This window comes from Phragmites australis, chromosome 11 (assembly GCF_958298935.1).
Source record: "Phragmites australis chromosome 11, lpPhrAust1.1, whole genome shotgun sequence".
NCBI classification, from domain to species: domain Eukaryota; kingdom Viridiplantae; phylum Streptophyta; class Magnoliopsida; order Poales; family Poaceae; genus Phragmites; species Phragmites australis.
The window spans coordinates 4125112-4140944 of NC_084931.1; the positions used below are offsets into that span (position 1 = coordinate 4125112).

The 15833-nt window shown below is 46.4% G+C and overlaps 2 protein-coding genes across 2 annotated transcripts; one reads left to right on the forward strand and one right to left on the reverse strand.

The window, feature by feature from the left end:
* The first annotated feature begins 3245 nt into the window (after positions 1-3245).
* On the forward strand, positions 3246-5358 carry LOC133885436 (large ribosomal subunit protein uL16-like). The gene is made up of 4 exons (XM_062325150.1): positions 3246-3380; positions 4120-4621; positions 4730-4811; positions 5104-5358. Exons 1-4 carry the CDS (start codon positions 3371-3373, stop codon positions 5173-5175), a joined length of 666 nt encoding a protein of 221 aa, XP_062181134.1. The 5' UTR covers positions 3246-3370; the 3' UTR covers positions 5176-5358.
* A 658-nt stretch (positions 5359-6016) lies between these two features.
* On the reverse strand, positions 6017-6920 carry LOC133885086 (tryptophan aminotransferase-related protein 2-like). The gene has a single exon (XM_062324721.1). It carries the CDS (start codon positions 6918-6920, stop codon positions 6072-6074), a length of 849 nt encoding a protein of 282 aa, XP_062180705.1. The 3' UTR covers positions 6017-6071.
* Between the last annotated feature and the right edge of the window lie 8913 nt (positions 6921-15833).

The window sequence follows — 15833 nt, forward strand, 5'->3', positions numbered from 1 at the left end:
ATGTAATCATTAGTACATAGTAAGATACTCTATGCAACTCAAATCACTGCAGGTTATGCGAAAAGACAATGTAAGCAGTATTATCATAAAGAAAGAGAACCCAAATTGTTCTAACATTTGTACTATGAGAACAGTCTCTTGCCTATCAAAACAAATCTAAAAGTCTTATAGATTTTAAATCTTGAATAATAGGAATTTTGAGGGATGCAAAAAAATCTTACGGGTTCTCAATGAAACTGTTTCCTGCAAGCTCATCAAGAATAAAGGTAAAAGCGGCGTACGATGTGTATTTATCGTAAATGTATCAATAAGCGCAGATTTCAAAAGCAGCCCATGTTGGGCATACCTTGATAGTCGCTGAATTAGATTTCACAACCTGACGGTTAAAGATCTGTGCCAGTATCACTTGTTAGTTTAGTATAAATACACATCGATAGGTTGTAACATACACATTACAAGAGGGCCTAATTCTACTAATAATGAACAAATAAACATATAATCACACTGCAGAAGACATACCTCACTCTGCCCTGATGGGACGTCTAAGCGGTAGTAGCATCCCTTCGGCCGGAGCTACCCAGCAAACTGAATCTCATTGTTCCTAATGCACAAGCACGAAAATTAAAATATCATCCTACAAGTGGTAAATAATAGCTCTACAAGTCCTACATTAGTATTGCACGACGACACTTGCATCGCCACAACGACACAAGTTACCCATAAATCATAAATGGGCATTGCATTACCACTCACCACAATGCGAGCAGTCGAAAGCCATCAGGATCACCTGCAGATTCACAAATAAAATTTCACTACGCTCTCCGAACACGAATCAGAAAAAACAGTTCATGCTCACGTTCTCGTCGCAGCGCATGCAGAGGGACTCGATCTTGTGCGGCGGTGTGGTGTGCACCTCGTCGCCGCCAGCTACAGCTACCGCCACCGTCGTCTCCGTCGCGGAGCGGAGGTCCACCACCACGCGCCCGTCCTCGCCTGAACTCTCAATGGCAGCCAAAGACCGACGTGGATCGCATCGCTCACAAAGAAGATAAGGCTCACAAGCGCAAAGGTAAGAAGGTAGGGATTACCGGATTGGAAGGCAAGCGAGAGGCCGACTCAGCTCGGCCGGCGAGCGAGCGGATGTGTGGAAGGCTTCTCCCCTCTCCCTCCAACTCCGACGCAGGGAGGATTAAAGAGGAGAGAGGGGGGCAGGGTGGAAGGAGATGCATGGGGAGGAGCACATGTTGCTGGCGATCCGCAATGACAAGGAGCTGTAGCAGCGGATCTGGAGAAGGAGGAGGAACTGGTGGTGGAGGAGGAGGACCGGGCGGCGGGGTAGGGTTGGGGCGGCACAAGGAGTGGGTGGAGCAGGGCACGGAGATGCGGGCCACATGTCGGTACCGAGTTTTAAGAGAGGGGTGGACTACGGAACAAGACAGAACGTCCTACCTAGTGCGGGAACCACTACGTACTTTTGAAGTAATAGAGATTTACCTTTTTGATGGAGCAATGCAACTTCAATTTTTCGAGGGCATAAAAACTGGTGTGGAATTTTGCATTGGATTTTGTGTAGCTCTCTGAGTTGGTGTGGATAATACCTTTGCGAATGTTGCTACCCGTGCGATTGCATCTTTATGAGACATGTCGAGGTAAAGAATATAGGGTCCCGTTAAGATGGTCCATAATTGTTAGTTTTTGCAGGATCAATTTTCTTTTTCTAATCCGGGCTCACCGCGCGACCACGACCCTAATATTCACTGGAATTCCTGCGATCAGTCTCTACTGGTCACAGAATAGGTACTCATCTAATTGGTCGACTCTCATTTAATACTGCTACTCATGTCGTTTTCCTTCTCCCGATGCTCCACTTCGGCTGAGGAGACTGAGGCTGGCGCAAAACTTCCGTATCCCAATCCGCAACATCAATTGTTGTGGGACAAGCTCGCAAACGCAATAGGGAGCGTGACAGGTCGTGTGGGAAACCGGCGATGGGACAAGGTAGATCGGGCGACCTAAGAGCGACAAGCGGGGATGCGACCGACGGATGGGACAGACATCGCAGTGCTCCAGGGCAGGCACAACACATGCGTTCCTTGTAATGATAGCTTATGTACCTTGTAATGATAATTTATGTTGAACATCTAAGCAGGTATGAGACTTTTTGTTAGGCCCATATGTAAGACTCCTATCCTTCTGGAATATAAAGGGAGGGGAGTCCGGCTTGAAGGGGGAGAGATCTTTGTAACACAAAAACAGACTCTATGAGAGGAAGACACATGATGTATGGCTATTACCCCATAGAGGGTCTGAACCTGGATAATCTCTCGTGTTCTTAAGTAGCATACACACACATTCCCGCGCACACACCTAGAATGTAGATCACGCACTCGTCGCTTGGTACACCCCAAAATCATGTGCCAGTCGGTGGGATCGTCGGTAGGAATGGTTGAGGGCTCGGCGAGAGCTTTGGTGCTGGTCGACATAGGCGGGGGCTCAGTACGGGCGAATGGTTCAGGCACTCTAGAAACTCTACGACTACAAAGACACAAACTCATCAGAGAAAAAAAAAGGTGTGGAGCTTCATTGAAATATATTACATAACCAAAATTACAGTCATATTTTTACTCCTCGGTGGCCTCCACCCAGAAGACAGACGCAACTTAATCCACCGCCCCTTGACACTCCCGTTGCAGTCTCTCCTCGGCTTCGGGTCCAGCAACCACGGCTCTCTCTCGGACAAGATCCAGGTTGAAGTTGGAGTCGCGGTTGTGGTGGCACTGAAGAATATACTCCGCAGTCACCCTCACTGCCTGCGCCACGTCATCTGCACCCCTCAACACCAAGGTAGCTGGGAGCTAAAAAAATATTAAAAAAAATTCACTCAAAACTCTCACCTAATACATAACTAAACACTCATTATTCCTCTCCTCTGAAAACTTAGTACAAATTCCTTACAGACTTAGACTCGAAGAAATAAACTCTAATGCATCTGCTATTAGTTTGACATGGATATTATGGTACACTAAAAAAACACATACCGAGACTAACTATACTGCATAGGTCATTCAATGAGCTTTCCAACGAGTAATCACATGTTCGAATGGACTCCGTGGCATATTATACCCAGATGGTAATGGATCCAGTTGACTTTTCTTCTTTCGCATCGTCGCAAAATGGGCCGTCCCATTCCTCCATAGGTCCAAGGCCCAACACAGTGAAGCCCAATCTGCCCGTCACGCATGCCGTGACGCACAAAACCCACCGCGGCACGCCCCCCGTTCCGCGTCCGCGTCCTCTATATAACCTGCCTCCTCGCGCCCCTCCAAACCCTAACCGCGCCCGTCCTCCGTTCGCCGCCGCCGTCGCCGCCATGGGGAGGAGTAAGCTCGCGTCCCGATTCATCTCCTGCATACTCTTCTAGTGTTGATTGTGTACTTGCGATGTTCGATGCAACCGCTTGTTTTGAATAGGGCCTTTACCCTGGGTGCGCTGGATTTGGGTGACACAATGTTCGTGTTCGTTCATACGGTGGGGGTGCTGGTAGTCTGGTCGGAAATGATGTTGCTCATAGCTTGCAACATGCTCTTCATAGTTTAGAAGCCGCGTAGGTAAAGGTAGAGCGAGGCGTTGATTGGTTCGTTGCGAATAGTTGGATCTTTTGTTGGCTAGGGTTAATGCTTGTGGGCCTTAAACAGCAGGTGTATGCTTTGCCTTATAGAAATGGATTTGCTCGTGAGTAACCTAATGGATGTTTAACTTTGTATTGGGTGGCTTTAGCCTTTCCTTGTTCGTGGTTAGTTATGGTAATGGTAGTGGATCCCATATAGTATTTTCATGAACGTGTTAGTAGTGAATTTATGTTTGTCATGCATCGGCAGCGTATCACAATCTGACTATAAGTGATGCTTATTCTGCATCATTCCTATACATGTGGTATATACTGTGTAAATTATACTGGTGGTTTTTTCGTTTAGTTTGAATTTGTATCGACATATCAATTGGGTCCCATACTAAGCAGTGTATTGCATTGAATGTTTTTCTTGTATCCTTAACTGCCATACAGTCCTGTAAGTTCTGAATTGTTGATAATGAGCTCTTGAACTTTGAAACTTTGGTCAGGACCTGCAAGGTGCTATCGCCAGATCAAGAACAAGCCGTATCCCAAGTCCAGGTACTGCCGTGGTGTCCCTGATCCCAAGATCAGGATCTATGATGTTGGAATGAAGAGGAAGGGAGTTGATGAGTTCCCCTACTGTGTGCACCTTGTCTCTTGGGAGAAAGAGAATGTCTCCAGTGAGGCTCTTGAGGCTGCACGTATTGCGTGCAACAAGTACATGACCAAGTCTGCAGGAAAGGATGCCTTCCACCTTAGGGTCCGGGTTCACCCATTCCACGTGCTCCGTATCAATAAGATGCTTTCATGTGCCGGGGCTGATAGGCTCCAGACTGGAATGAGGGGTGCCTTTGGCAAGCCCCAGGGAACCTGCGCTAGGGTGGACATTGGTCAGGTCCTCCTTTCTGTGCGGTGCAAGGACAACAATGCTGTGCATGCCAGCGAAGCTCTTCGTCGTGCCAAGTTCAAGTTCCCTGGCCGCCAAAAGATCATTGAGAGCAGAAAGTGGTGAGTGCCAAAGCTCTTTCGAGCCATTGAACTATGTCTCTAATTGTTGAGTTGTCTAGCTTGCATCAAGTATGTTTGTGTTAATTCTTCTAATTTACTCTTCTACAGGGGCTTCACCAAGTTCAGCCGTGCTGATTACCTGAGGTACAAGAGTGAGGGTAGAATTGTGCCTGATGGTGTCAACGCCAAGGTATATTTATATTTATCTTAATTACAATTTTACTTGGCCACTGGTTATTTCTAGGCATGTCAGCATTTTTTTATGAGGTAGTTATAATTTTTCTTAACAACTGCGTATGCCTAGATGCTTGTGAGCATATTTAAGACTAGGTAGTTATAGTTTTTCTTGGCCACTGTTTATGCCTGCATGTGTCTCAGCACGTTTTTAGCCTTGGCTTCATTTGCTATATTCGTTTGATTATCTCAAGAACAATAAACTGGCTAGTGCGCATCTAATTTCATTTTCTTTTACCCTTGTGCAGCTGCTCAGTAACCATGGTCGACTTGAGAAGCGCGCCCCCGGGAATGCTTTCCTTGATGCCGTCGTCGTTTAAGCAACCTAGACCTCACAGCGGGAACACATTCTGGACGTTTTGCTTTAGCCAAACTTTATTTTGCTTTTCTGGAACCTGAGCTCCCTTGTGTTTGGTATTGCAATGCCTTGTCTGAACCTACCTATCTTGTGTTGAACATGTTATGCATGGAATTAAATATCTATCGTGTTGGTACTGCATCAAGTATTTTTGTTCAGAATCTAACATTATCTGGTCGATTATTTGACATGTTCATTTACTTTGTTGCTGTTGAAGTTGGTATGGTCGTGTTGCTGTATGCTGGGTTGTATATGCCCATTGGAACGGTCCGGTTGGTTCTTGGAACAAGTGTTGCTTCGTCCACGAGCTGCGGGAGCACTCGTCGGGCTACAGCAGCGGTATTTGTTATGGGGGTATGGCAACAATGGCGAATGTTGGCTGCCCAGCCAACAAAAGATGCCTCCAGGAGTTATGCCAGGACTCTGCCTATTGTGTCAATCCTAAATTCCTTCCTAATCTATCTCGAACGCGCCAAATTTCTGAATCTATGACGCTTGTGGCAGCTCCAATGTGCCCTGAAACAATCTGAGAGCGGAGAGATTGGTTCGATTTGGAGGCACCAAACCAAGAAAGGCTTGGTTCATATAACGCATCGGTATGGGATTTTAGTTTATCTAACTTTGCAAAGAGCAATTCACCATTTCAGATAGAGAAATGAGTTAGGAATTCGTACAGTATACCTTCACGCAACACTTGTCACAGTTCGCTACAGATGTTGACTCAGTTTACTGTGCGTCTCTGACTTCACAGAACTGAAGTCAGAAGATCTCAATCCTTGTGAGGTCCAAGATCGTACGTCATTGTTAATCGCTCATGAGCACGTATGTTTTTGTCATCAATTTGTCTGCTTCACAAGTTCACATTATAATAGCAGTAACACTATGTTTTTGTGATCTTACCGAGTAATATGGCGCCGGCGAGACGACGGCGACGGGCTCGTCCCCGCGGGCAGGCGAGCTAAGCCCGTACATGGCCGTCTGGAAGAGCTGGGTGGCTCCGGTGCCGACTACCAGGTGGTAGCCGTCGATCACGGCGTTGCCGACGAGGCGGCGGAGGCGGCGCACCTCGCGCTCGAACGCAGGCTCGATGAACGAGCAGAGAGCGCTGGGGTCGGAGAAGTACCTCATGGCCTGCCACCCCGGGATCACGACCGGGGTTGATGACGGCGTCCGGCGCGACGGCGTGCTCCCGCGCCTCGCTCTCCTCGTCCGCCGGCTGCTGCTGCTGCGCGCCGCCCCTACCCGACCTCGCGACACAGCCGCGGGGCGGGGCCGCCTGTCGATGTAGCTGCGGAGTAGGAGCGCGAGGGAGGCGACGTTGCACGCCACCAGCGCCCACAATGCGAGCTCGGCCCCGCCGGCCGGCGCCCGCGCCCGCGACCTTTCCCCGCCCCCGGTCATCTCCATGACAGCGTAGCAGCGCAACCTTACCTTGCTCTGCTGAGGAGGACTGACGAGCAAGCGGAGGAGGCCCGTGGATTTGTAGCCGCGTAGGACGAGGGGGCCGGCGTTGGCGACACGTTGGCTGCGCATGCGGCCGGAGCGCGTGCGCGTGCAGCGTGGTGCGCCGCCGGTGGACGACGACGGGAGAGGCGAGGAGGAGGAGGAAGAGGCTTGCGGGCGACGGTGGCGGGTGGCCTGGTTTTTCCGGCGAGCTTGTTGCAACGAACTTGGATGGATCGACGATGCTGCATAAGCACAACCCATGGAGAAGCTGGGAGCAGCTCTTCTTCGGTTGTTTTATTTTAAAACAACAATGAGAGTTAATAAATAAAAAATAAAAAATATGTAACACATGAATTCCGTACGGGTTTAATCTGCAAGAAACAATGCAACTAATTCCGTAAGTAAACTCCCAATGAGCGTGCAAGAAACATGGATTTCCTGCGGGTTTTGCAAGAAACAGTGTGCGCAAGCACCAGTCATGCTTCCTTAAGAGTGTTTGGAACACATGGACTTTTCTTATTGCTACGGGAATTGAACTATTTCATGCCTTCCGAACGGGGCCTTAGCCTTATATGAATCCTAAGAGAAAACGCGATGGGGCCGCAGTGCTGTCGGACGCGATCGGGTGTGATTAGTGAAGTAAATTTATAGATCGGTCTTACAAAAAATTCTTTCATATGTGATGATACATATTCATTCTCTTCCTTTTTTTTTAATATAGCTATTAGATCATAAAATGAATGATATAATAGAATCTTACGAGCATCTTTCTGTATAATATCTATAAAATTAAGTTTTTTTTAATTGGTTGCCTTACGAATCTCACCCGTATAGACCGTATATGTATTTGAGAGAAAGTAGACTAAAGGAAGTAAACTAAGTAGAATTATATTTATTAAAAATAAGAGTGTTTGGCTGGTTACATCTGTTTGGACACGTTACTGAATTTCTGTTTAGTTGACTGAATCTAAAATCGTACAAGTGAATGTAAAAATTGAAATTATTATTAGTTACTCGTATGAAAATAATTTTATAACACTAACACATAGATCTGTCTATATGAGCGAATGTAAAAACCTACATTTACCAAAGCAGGATGTGAAGAAAGCTTTCTTCTCGTGCTAGACTACAAATATACATTTATATCCACCAGACTAGACTGTAACAATATATATAAGCAACTAAACACATTTCTTATTAAGATTATATGCATCTATCGAATCAGATTAGTCTCATATGATCAACCAATCAAACCCTATACAACACACTATGCAGCACAAGATTTGAGCTTTTGGACGCTTTACAACAAAAGCCTGAAGCACTCACTCGGCTACCAATGGAAACATTGTCAGACAAAATGCCACCGGCCTTGTCGTCGCAAGCAGAAGGCGGCACACTGGCAATCACTCGTGACAGGTACACTGTCAAGTACGCTGGCACAGTACAGAACACGTGAACATCAGCAGCTGCACAGGGCCACCACAGAAGCCAAGTGTTTTGGCATCACGTCACCTTAGAACGTTCAGAAAAGACCATGGCATTTCGTGCATCATTCTAGCAAGTCATTAACAATAGCACCAAAGGACGTTGTCAATTCAATGGTGAACGCAAAAAAGGGTTCCATGGCTGTTCAACGATGTACACAGGCTGCTGTGCTCGGGGGACGGCCAGCGGCCCGAGCAGGTCTACTCACCGCCCGTACCAGCTTCTCTGGGGCTGGGCATCAGTGTCGTTCATCAGCTTGTCGAGCACCACGTTCAGATCCACGTTCTGGCCGTTCTCGGTCAGCCTGCGCACGGTCGCCCTGACCTGCTCCCTCGAGAACCCCATCGTGGCAACCTTCTCGACCACGTCGTCGACGGCCACTTTGGTGCCAGAGGAGGCGCTTGGAGTGGAGCTGACCGGCACGGCTTGGGGCAGCACCTGAGCTGTGGGGAGCCTGCCGTAGCTGCCGCTTCCTCCAGATGAGGCGCCTGCAGGGGTGAAGGGTGAGGACGGCTTCATTCCAGCATTGCCACGGTGGGATGGAGACCCGGTGTAACCATATGATTCAGAGAAACCACCTCCACCCTGTGGATTGTATCCGGTGTTGTAGGGTGGTGGTGGCCCGGAGTTAGGCCTGACTGCAGGAGGCTCATACATGCCAGGGTTTGGTCCATAGAAAGGAGCAACAGGTCCGCTAGGAGGGGGCATATAAGGGGGCGGTGGGCGTACATTTGGTGGATAGCTCTGAGTGGGAGGCCCATAAGGTAATGGTTCTTCTGGCTGCTGGGGCACTGAAGGTGGAAGTGCAGCTGAGGGGTTAACACTTGCAGGCGGGGCAGATTGAGAATATTGAGCATACTGTGACGGGATTTGATAATGCTGTGGTTGTGGCGGAGGTGCTTGTGGCTGCGGGGCTGGTGGAGCTTGGTATTGCTGGTGGGTGGCCTCAGATGGCTGTGCCGATGGTGGATAATAGGATTCCTGTGATATGGTTGGCACCGACGGAGCCGGTTGAGCAGGTGGAACTGATGGCACCTGGGAATGTGGTAAATAACCAGGGAATTGTGATGGAGATTGGTTTTGAAGCGGAGGAGGAGGTGGCACAGTTGGAGCAGGAAGGGCAAGCAGTGCCGCCGGTGGTTGAGCAGGGAGAGTGGCTTGGCTTTGTGGTTGAATGGTTGGCTGGGGTGGAGTCGGCTGGTGCCATGAGTCTGCCTGCTCAGCACCAGTAGTTTCTGTTTGAGCATCCTCTGCTTTGGGCACTTTGAGGTTTGCAAGTTGGATCTGGGTCTCAACAATTTCCTGCTTGTCACGCAAAATCTGCACACCAGCTTGAACCTGCAAGTAGTATATAGAGTTAATCAAGGAACTAACCATCACAGTGGTTATGGACTTACAATACAAAACAAAATAATGTATGTGAGCAACAGATGAGTTGCCTAATGGTGCCAGAAAATTATTACATGACAATTCGAAGACAAAAGGAAAGAAAAAAAAGACCGAAGGGTGCATATGCCAGGTGAATTCACATAAAACCATCAGATGAAGTATGCCATACAAATATAAAAACAAAATAATGTATATGAGCAACAAATGAGGAGTTGCCTAATGGTGCCAGAAAATTACTACATGACAATTTGAAGACAAAAGGAAAGAAAAAAAAAATGACCGAAGAGTGCATATGCCAGGTGAATGCACATAAAACCATCAGATGAAGTATGTCATACAAATATAAAGGGGAATTGGAAACATAAAGAAGGCCAGTACATAAATGGCCAAACAAGGTAAAGATACTTAAAAACAAGATGTTCATACATCTACATTCCACCATGCCCTTGACTGGGGCCCAAAGAAACTTCAAACTAATGCATAAATTCGGATGATGCACATAGCCATTTCCAGCTTATGGATTGACCAAGTATGATACGATACATTCCTTGAACAGACAAAGCTATTGCAACTGGAAGCAAAGACGCTGATAATGACATAAGTTATTATAAGCATATAAGTAAAACATCTTGGAAGTAGAGTATCTGTCATCTGTAAACACCCAAAGTGACAAAAGTATTGTAAACATGGTTCAGTTTCAAAAATAAGATTATACAAGAGCAGCAGCATACATGGACGAGGTAAAGAAAGAGATTAGTTATTCAACAGGAAACCAAATTGCTCCCATCTCAATTATCAAAAGCTAAAAAATTATGTATGACACCATGGCCATTCTCCAGCAAAAAAAAGAAAAAGAAAAAAAAAGAGGAAGAGGAGGAAAAGGATAGAGTGAAGCTATTCTCTCGCAGAGAGACACAGAGGAAGAGGAGGGGGAGGGGGGGGGGGGGGTTACAGAAGCTTACCTCGCGCAGTGTGTTATCGAATTGTCTCAGTTTTCCATCGGTGCTTCCATTGTTGTTATCAATTGTTAACATCAGCTCACCAACAAAGCTCTTGAGATGGTATATTCTGTCCTCCAGCTGTGAAAGCCTTGAGCTTACACCTTCGAGCGCATGCAGAAGATTATCAGTATATTTCTTCATGGTCCGATCAATATCCACTATAGTGACTGCGGTGAAGTTGCTCCTTTCTTCTTCATGACTAACTGTCTTTAGCACATGGGGCTCCAATCCATCAGCACGCTGTGTTGTAAGAGGAGAAAAACAGGGTATTGATATGAATCATGATCCTGTGAATTGTTAAGCAACCATGCATCACGTGAATAAGAGAATATATGCTGGATTGGTTATTACAAACTACAGCTACATATAGAATGAATGGATATTGAGATTCTGTGTTCCGCATGTTAACAATGAAACAACAACCAATAAATTGCACGAACAGAATTATCTGAAAGTTAGTGAGAGGTACAATACTATCTGAAATGCATAAAACTGTGTATAATGATGACATAATGCTAACTTTTCAAACGCAAACATCATGCTAACTTTGCAAACACAAATACAACATGGATTTGTTGGTTCATGAATAAAGTATTGGAGCCCTATACCGCTGAGAGTTGTACAATGCTGGAGGCACAGGCATAAGGAAGTTAGCACACTTTGAAAATGAACATAGTTTTCCCACAATGTATTGCAGTGCACTAATGATACGTGAAAAAAAAGAAAGGGGAGCAACCGTTACTTTTTGTCCTTAACAAAATCATAGAAAATGGCATTCGCATGCACAAAAGGTCCATGAGACACCTATCAAGAGTAATCGCGGAGAGCACAAAAGGAGCAAGAATTAAGAGCATCGTTTTCAAGGACACAAATGTGTCGAGCATTGTTTTCAAGAACACAAATACATAGGGTGCGAGGAGCATCTGCATCTGACGACCGAACCTATACTTAAAAGGAGTTTGAGAAAATTAAATGGTATCCATATTTACTTATTTACTCATCCAGCAAGTGTTGTCAAAGTGTCAAGGGCTAAGGCTCTGTCTATAGAACTAGGAGTGGACAACTCATTACAGAAATCAAAGTAATCATCCATACTGTTGATAAAGGAAAAATGCATAACATCTGCAGGTACTTTTTTTCCTTGTGAGGAATCTGTAGGCATCAACTTTCACAAACACCGGAGCCAAAAAGGCTACTTTTTTTTCTTTTGTTTATCTCCCTGATGGAAATAGAAAGTGACAAAAGGCACCAGATCCTTCATTTCCAATAGAATCCTGAACTACGACATCCGACATCACCAACGGCCTACCTCAACTCCTACCGATAGGAAGCATGCAAACTAAACAAACTTGAAATTTCCTGTTCAATTTGCGAGTGAAGGGACACTACAAACAGATCTATCAACGGAGCCATCCACGCGGGGGAGGCGAGCAGGCTAGTACCTTGAGACTGGAGGACGCGGCCTTGGAGTCGAGCGACCCCCAGGCGCCAGCGGCGGGAGAAGACACGACGGGGACGGCGCTGGCGGCGGCGGAGGTGCGGGTGGGCTGGAAGTCGTAGCTGGGCAGCACCTCATCGTTGGCGTTGGCCCCGCCGTGGTTGGGGCAGTGCACGTGGAGGCCCTCCGCCTCCTCCTGCGGGTCAGGGCTCATCAGATCGACCAGACCGCCCCCGCCGGCGGCAGCGGAGGGAGGGGGCGAGGACGCGGCGGCGGAGCCGGAGACCGCCGCGGCGAGGCCCAGGATCTGCTTGTCCATGAACTGCGACGCGTTCATCGCAGCGAGGCGAGGCGAGGCGAGGCGACGGCGGATCGGAGTTGGGGGCGGTAGCTTGGGAGGGAGTCAAGCGATTAATTATGTAAAAATAATAATTATTTTGATCACGCCACGCAATCAAGCCGTGACGCTTGTGCCTTCCGGAAACTCTTGGGCCGGAGCGGGCTGCTGGGCCTGGACCTTAATGGGCTCTTACCACTACAAAGCCCATGGGCTTTCACCACTCTATGGACTTTTTTTAATCAGCAAGAGAAATTTGGGCCGAAGGGTGGCCCCGGCTCGGTGTCGTCGCCCACTCTGGAAGGCCGTGATGCTACAGGTCAGTTTGTTGCAGCAAGATTAGGGTCGTTACGTGGAATCTATTGACTCGTATTAGGTGCTTTTTTTTAAATTAAATATTAAGAAAAATAGTACATGCACACGTGAATGCGTTCAAAATGTGTTTGATTTTTCACACCTCTCGTCCTGGCTCAACGGATACGTAAAATTAAAAAAAATTGTTTGATTGCTTGTATTCACTATTGCAGTCTGATCTAGCGGGTGAAAATTTACAACTTCATTCTGGCCCAAGAGTGAGGCTCGATTCGAGCTTCACTTCGTAGTTTAGTCTGACGGATACATGCTCTGCATCAATTTCGAGCTTCACTTCGTAGTTTAGTCTGACGGATACATGCTCTGCATCAATTTATACAGACAGATCCATTTGTCAGTTTCACAAAATCATCTTCATATAAGTAACCAATTACAATTTTAACCTTTGCATCCGCTCATACGGTATCAGATTCAATCAACTAAACAGAAACTCAGCTTAGTTAATCTAGACAAATATATCTAACCAAACACTCTTCTTTTCAACTAATATAACTCCGTTCAGCATGTTTTCCCTCAAACTATTTATATAATACAACTGTACAAAATCTCGTTCGAGAAACCAAACACACTCTAAATGATCAAAGCGTGTGCCCGTGTAACCACGCGAGGTTATACCTCCCATTTTGTTTAGACATTTTTACTATTCAAATGCTATGTTCTGATGGATCCGTTTCTCTTCTCCAATCACTTGGTTATGCTGGGCAGAGAAAAGAAAGGGGATCTGAACTACGAGGTTGGTTTGGTTTGTGAGCAATACCGCAACTTTAATTTTTTTAAATGTTTTTGTCCTTTGGAGTGTGCTTGAAGGTTGAGGTATCATCATTCATTCGTTCATCGATCATGGTTCATTTATAGACGAGCTGCCTGGACTGCAGGCGCCACTTCACCATTTCAGTATACACAAATGTATGCCCCCCCCCCCCCCCCCAAATCGCCAATGATTTAAACCGACAGTGAGCTTCTTGTCGCTAATGCACCGTGGTTCCTGTTGTCACATGCCTGTGTAGACTGGATTTTTCAATGGAATTTCGACATTTATCGAAGGTTCTTGACGCATCAATCCTTTATTCCTGTCTTCACTCCGGCGATAGGAGTACCTTACAATTCAGAGTATTGATATCTTTTCTCCTCATTTTGATTTTATGATCATTTCTGCTTCTCATCCCCACCCTCCTCTCTACCCTTTCGTATTTTGCTAGTTTCAAACTTCTGTTAGATGCTGGCGCTTTTACTATTTTGTTTCTCTTGCTAGATGGTACAGAATCAGCAGCCACAAACTTAATTTGTTTCTCCAAATTTTGTATTATTTCATAAACTATGAGTTGGTTCAGTTAGCGCCCATGCTGTGTGCTGGAGAAAACAGCTTCCTCATCAAACAGTGTTGGGGAAATATAAGTTCAACATGACATTAGTTTTTTCTGTTTTTTGAACCTGCCATACTGCACGGTTCTATCTTTCTGTTAGACATATGTCATATTCACATCTCGTGTTCACACCAATCTCATATTCACACCGGTTATTAGACAGATGTCGTGTTCACACCTTGTATTCACTCTGGCCTCGACCGGCTATATATATATGTAACCCATGTACCTTGAACAATTAATCAATTAGTTGCGTGAATTATTTCCGCCAACATGGTATCAGAGGGTTTCGTTCATCAACTGGGCCACTAAATAGCTTTTCTCGCACCGCCCTGAGGAGATCAATCCCCATGATCTCCACCGGGGGCTACGCAACCCGTAGTTTAGTGTTCGCGTCGTCGATCTAAATATTGGCTACCACCAATTAAAGTTTTCCGCATCATCTTCAGATTGGGTTTTCTCTATTTTTTCCCGATCATATATTAGTTTATGTTGCCCTGATGACCCATCGACGTTCCTCGCATTTGGACTTCACCACCATGGCTTCGACCTCTCCATCGCCTCTCTGATGACGTCGTGATTGGACGTGACGAGCTCGTCAACATGACCCTCATTCGTGGCCTTCCGAGCATCCCACCTGTTGTCGTCATCACGTCGGGTCATCGTTATCGGCTCGTCGTCCGCAAGCATGAGCCCGTCACACTACCGAGAACGAGTTTATCGCTGCATCGCTTATCATGACTGTAGCGCTGGCGCTTGTGGTCACACTGTCATCATCGGGGTCACCACCTCTCCAAGTAGTGACTCCACCCCATGCTGCTCGTCCTCGTCACCATGTCAGCTATCGTTCCGAGTTAGTGCCTTCCTCCCACACCTCCAGGCCACCGCCTCTAGTCGAGGTCCTCAGATGGATCAACCTAACTTTGTACACGCGTGTGCTCGTATTGGTGCTTTAGGCTTGCATCCTCCTCCACGGTTCGACCACTATCACCTCGCTCTAGGTTACATCATCAACAAAAGGGCTATTATCATCTTGAGAAAATTGTCGGCTTCCACTCCAGTCTGAGCGCCCGCGTTGCTCACTCTATGACCGCGGGGGATGTTCGAGATTGACTACGTCTCCACCAAGGGATTGCCTACGTCTATCTTGGTCCAGTCTGAACGTTTATGAGTAGATGTTCATATTGCGAGGGCGTGCTAGACAGATATTGTATTCACATCTCGTGTTCACACCTTGTGTTCACATTGACCTCATGTTCGGCTTAGACAGATGTTGTGTTCACACCTCGTATTCACACCTTGTGTTCACACTGGCCTCATATTCACACCGGCCTCGATGGGCTATATATACGTGTAACCCGTGCACCTTGAACAATCAATCAATCAATTATGTGAATTATCTCCGCCAACACTTTCTGCATTCAAAAAGCTAACTTGACTTCATTTTTGTCTGGTTTATTTGGATCATGGCATGCTGTCATAGTTCTCTGTATAGACATTGTGCAAGTGTAAGTTCACCAGTACTTTTGAGCCATTCATGCTTCTCTTTTGTGGTTTATACAATTACTAAGATGTGGCAGGTCCCTTAATTTCAGGAAGGAACCACTTTTAGGTGATGCGATCCTTTCCATGCATTGTTACATTTAGTGCATAATCCAGTTTATATCACATTTGGTCTGTAAAATGCTTCCCATAAGCTCTTGCAAAAAGTTGCTTCCCATAAAGTTTTCAAATGTTCTTGGTCATATCAGCTGGTGTTATTACCTTAGCTGCTTTGTTGTTCATTCC

Excerpts from the sequence above, each read along its gene's own strand:
- LOC133885436 (XM_062325150.1), top strand. Across the intron at positions 4,622-4,729 it reads ATCATTGAGAGCAGAAAGTG|GGGCTTCACCAAGTTCAGCC; the intron begins GTGAGTGCCAAA and ends ACTCTTCTACAG. Across the intron at positions 4,812-5,103 it reads CTGATGGTGTCAACGCCAAG|CTGCTCAGTAACCATGGTCG; the intron begins GTATATTTATAT and ends ACCCTTGTGCAG.
- LOC133885086 (XM_062324721.1), bottom strand. The coding sequence starts at position 6,920 with ATGGGTTGTGCTTATGCAGCATCGTCGATCCATCCAAGTTCGTTGCAA.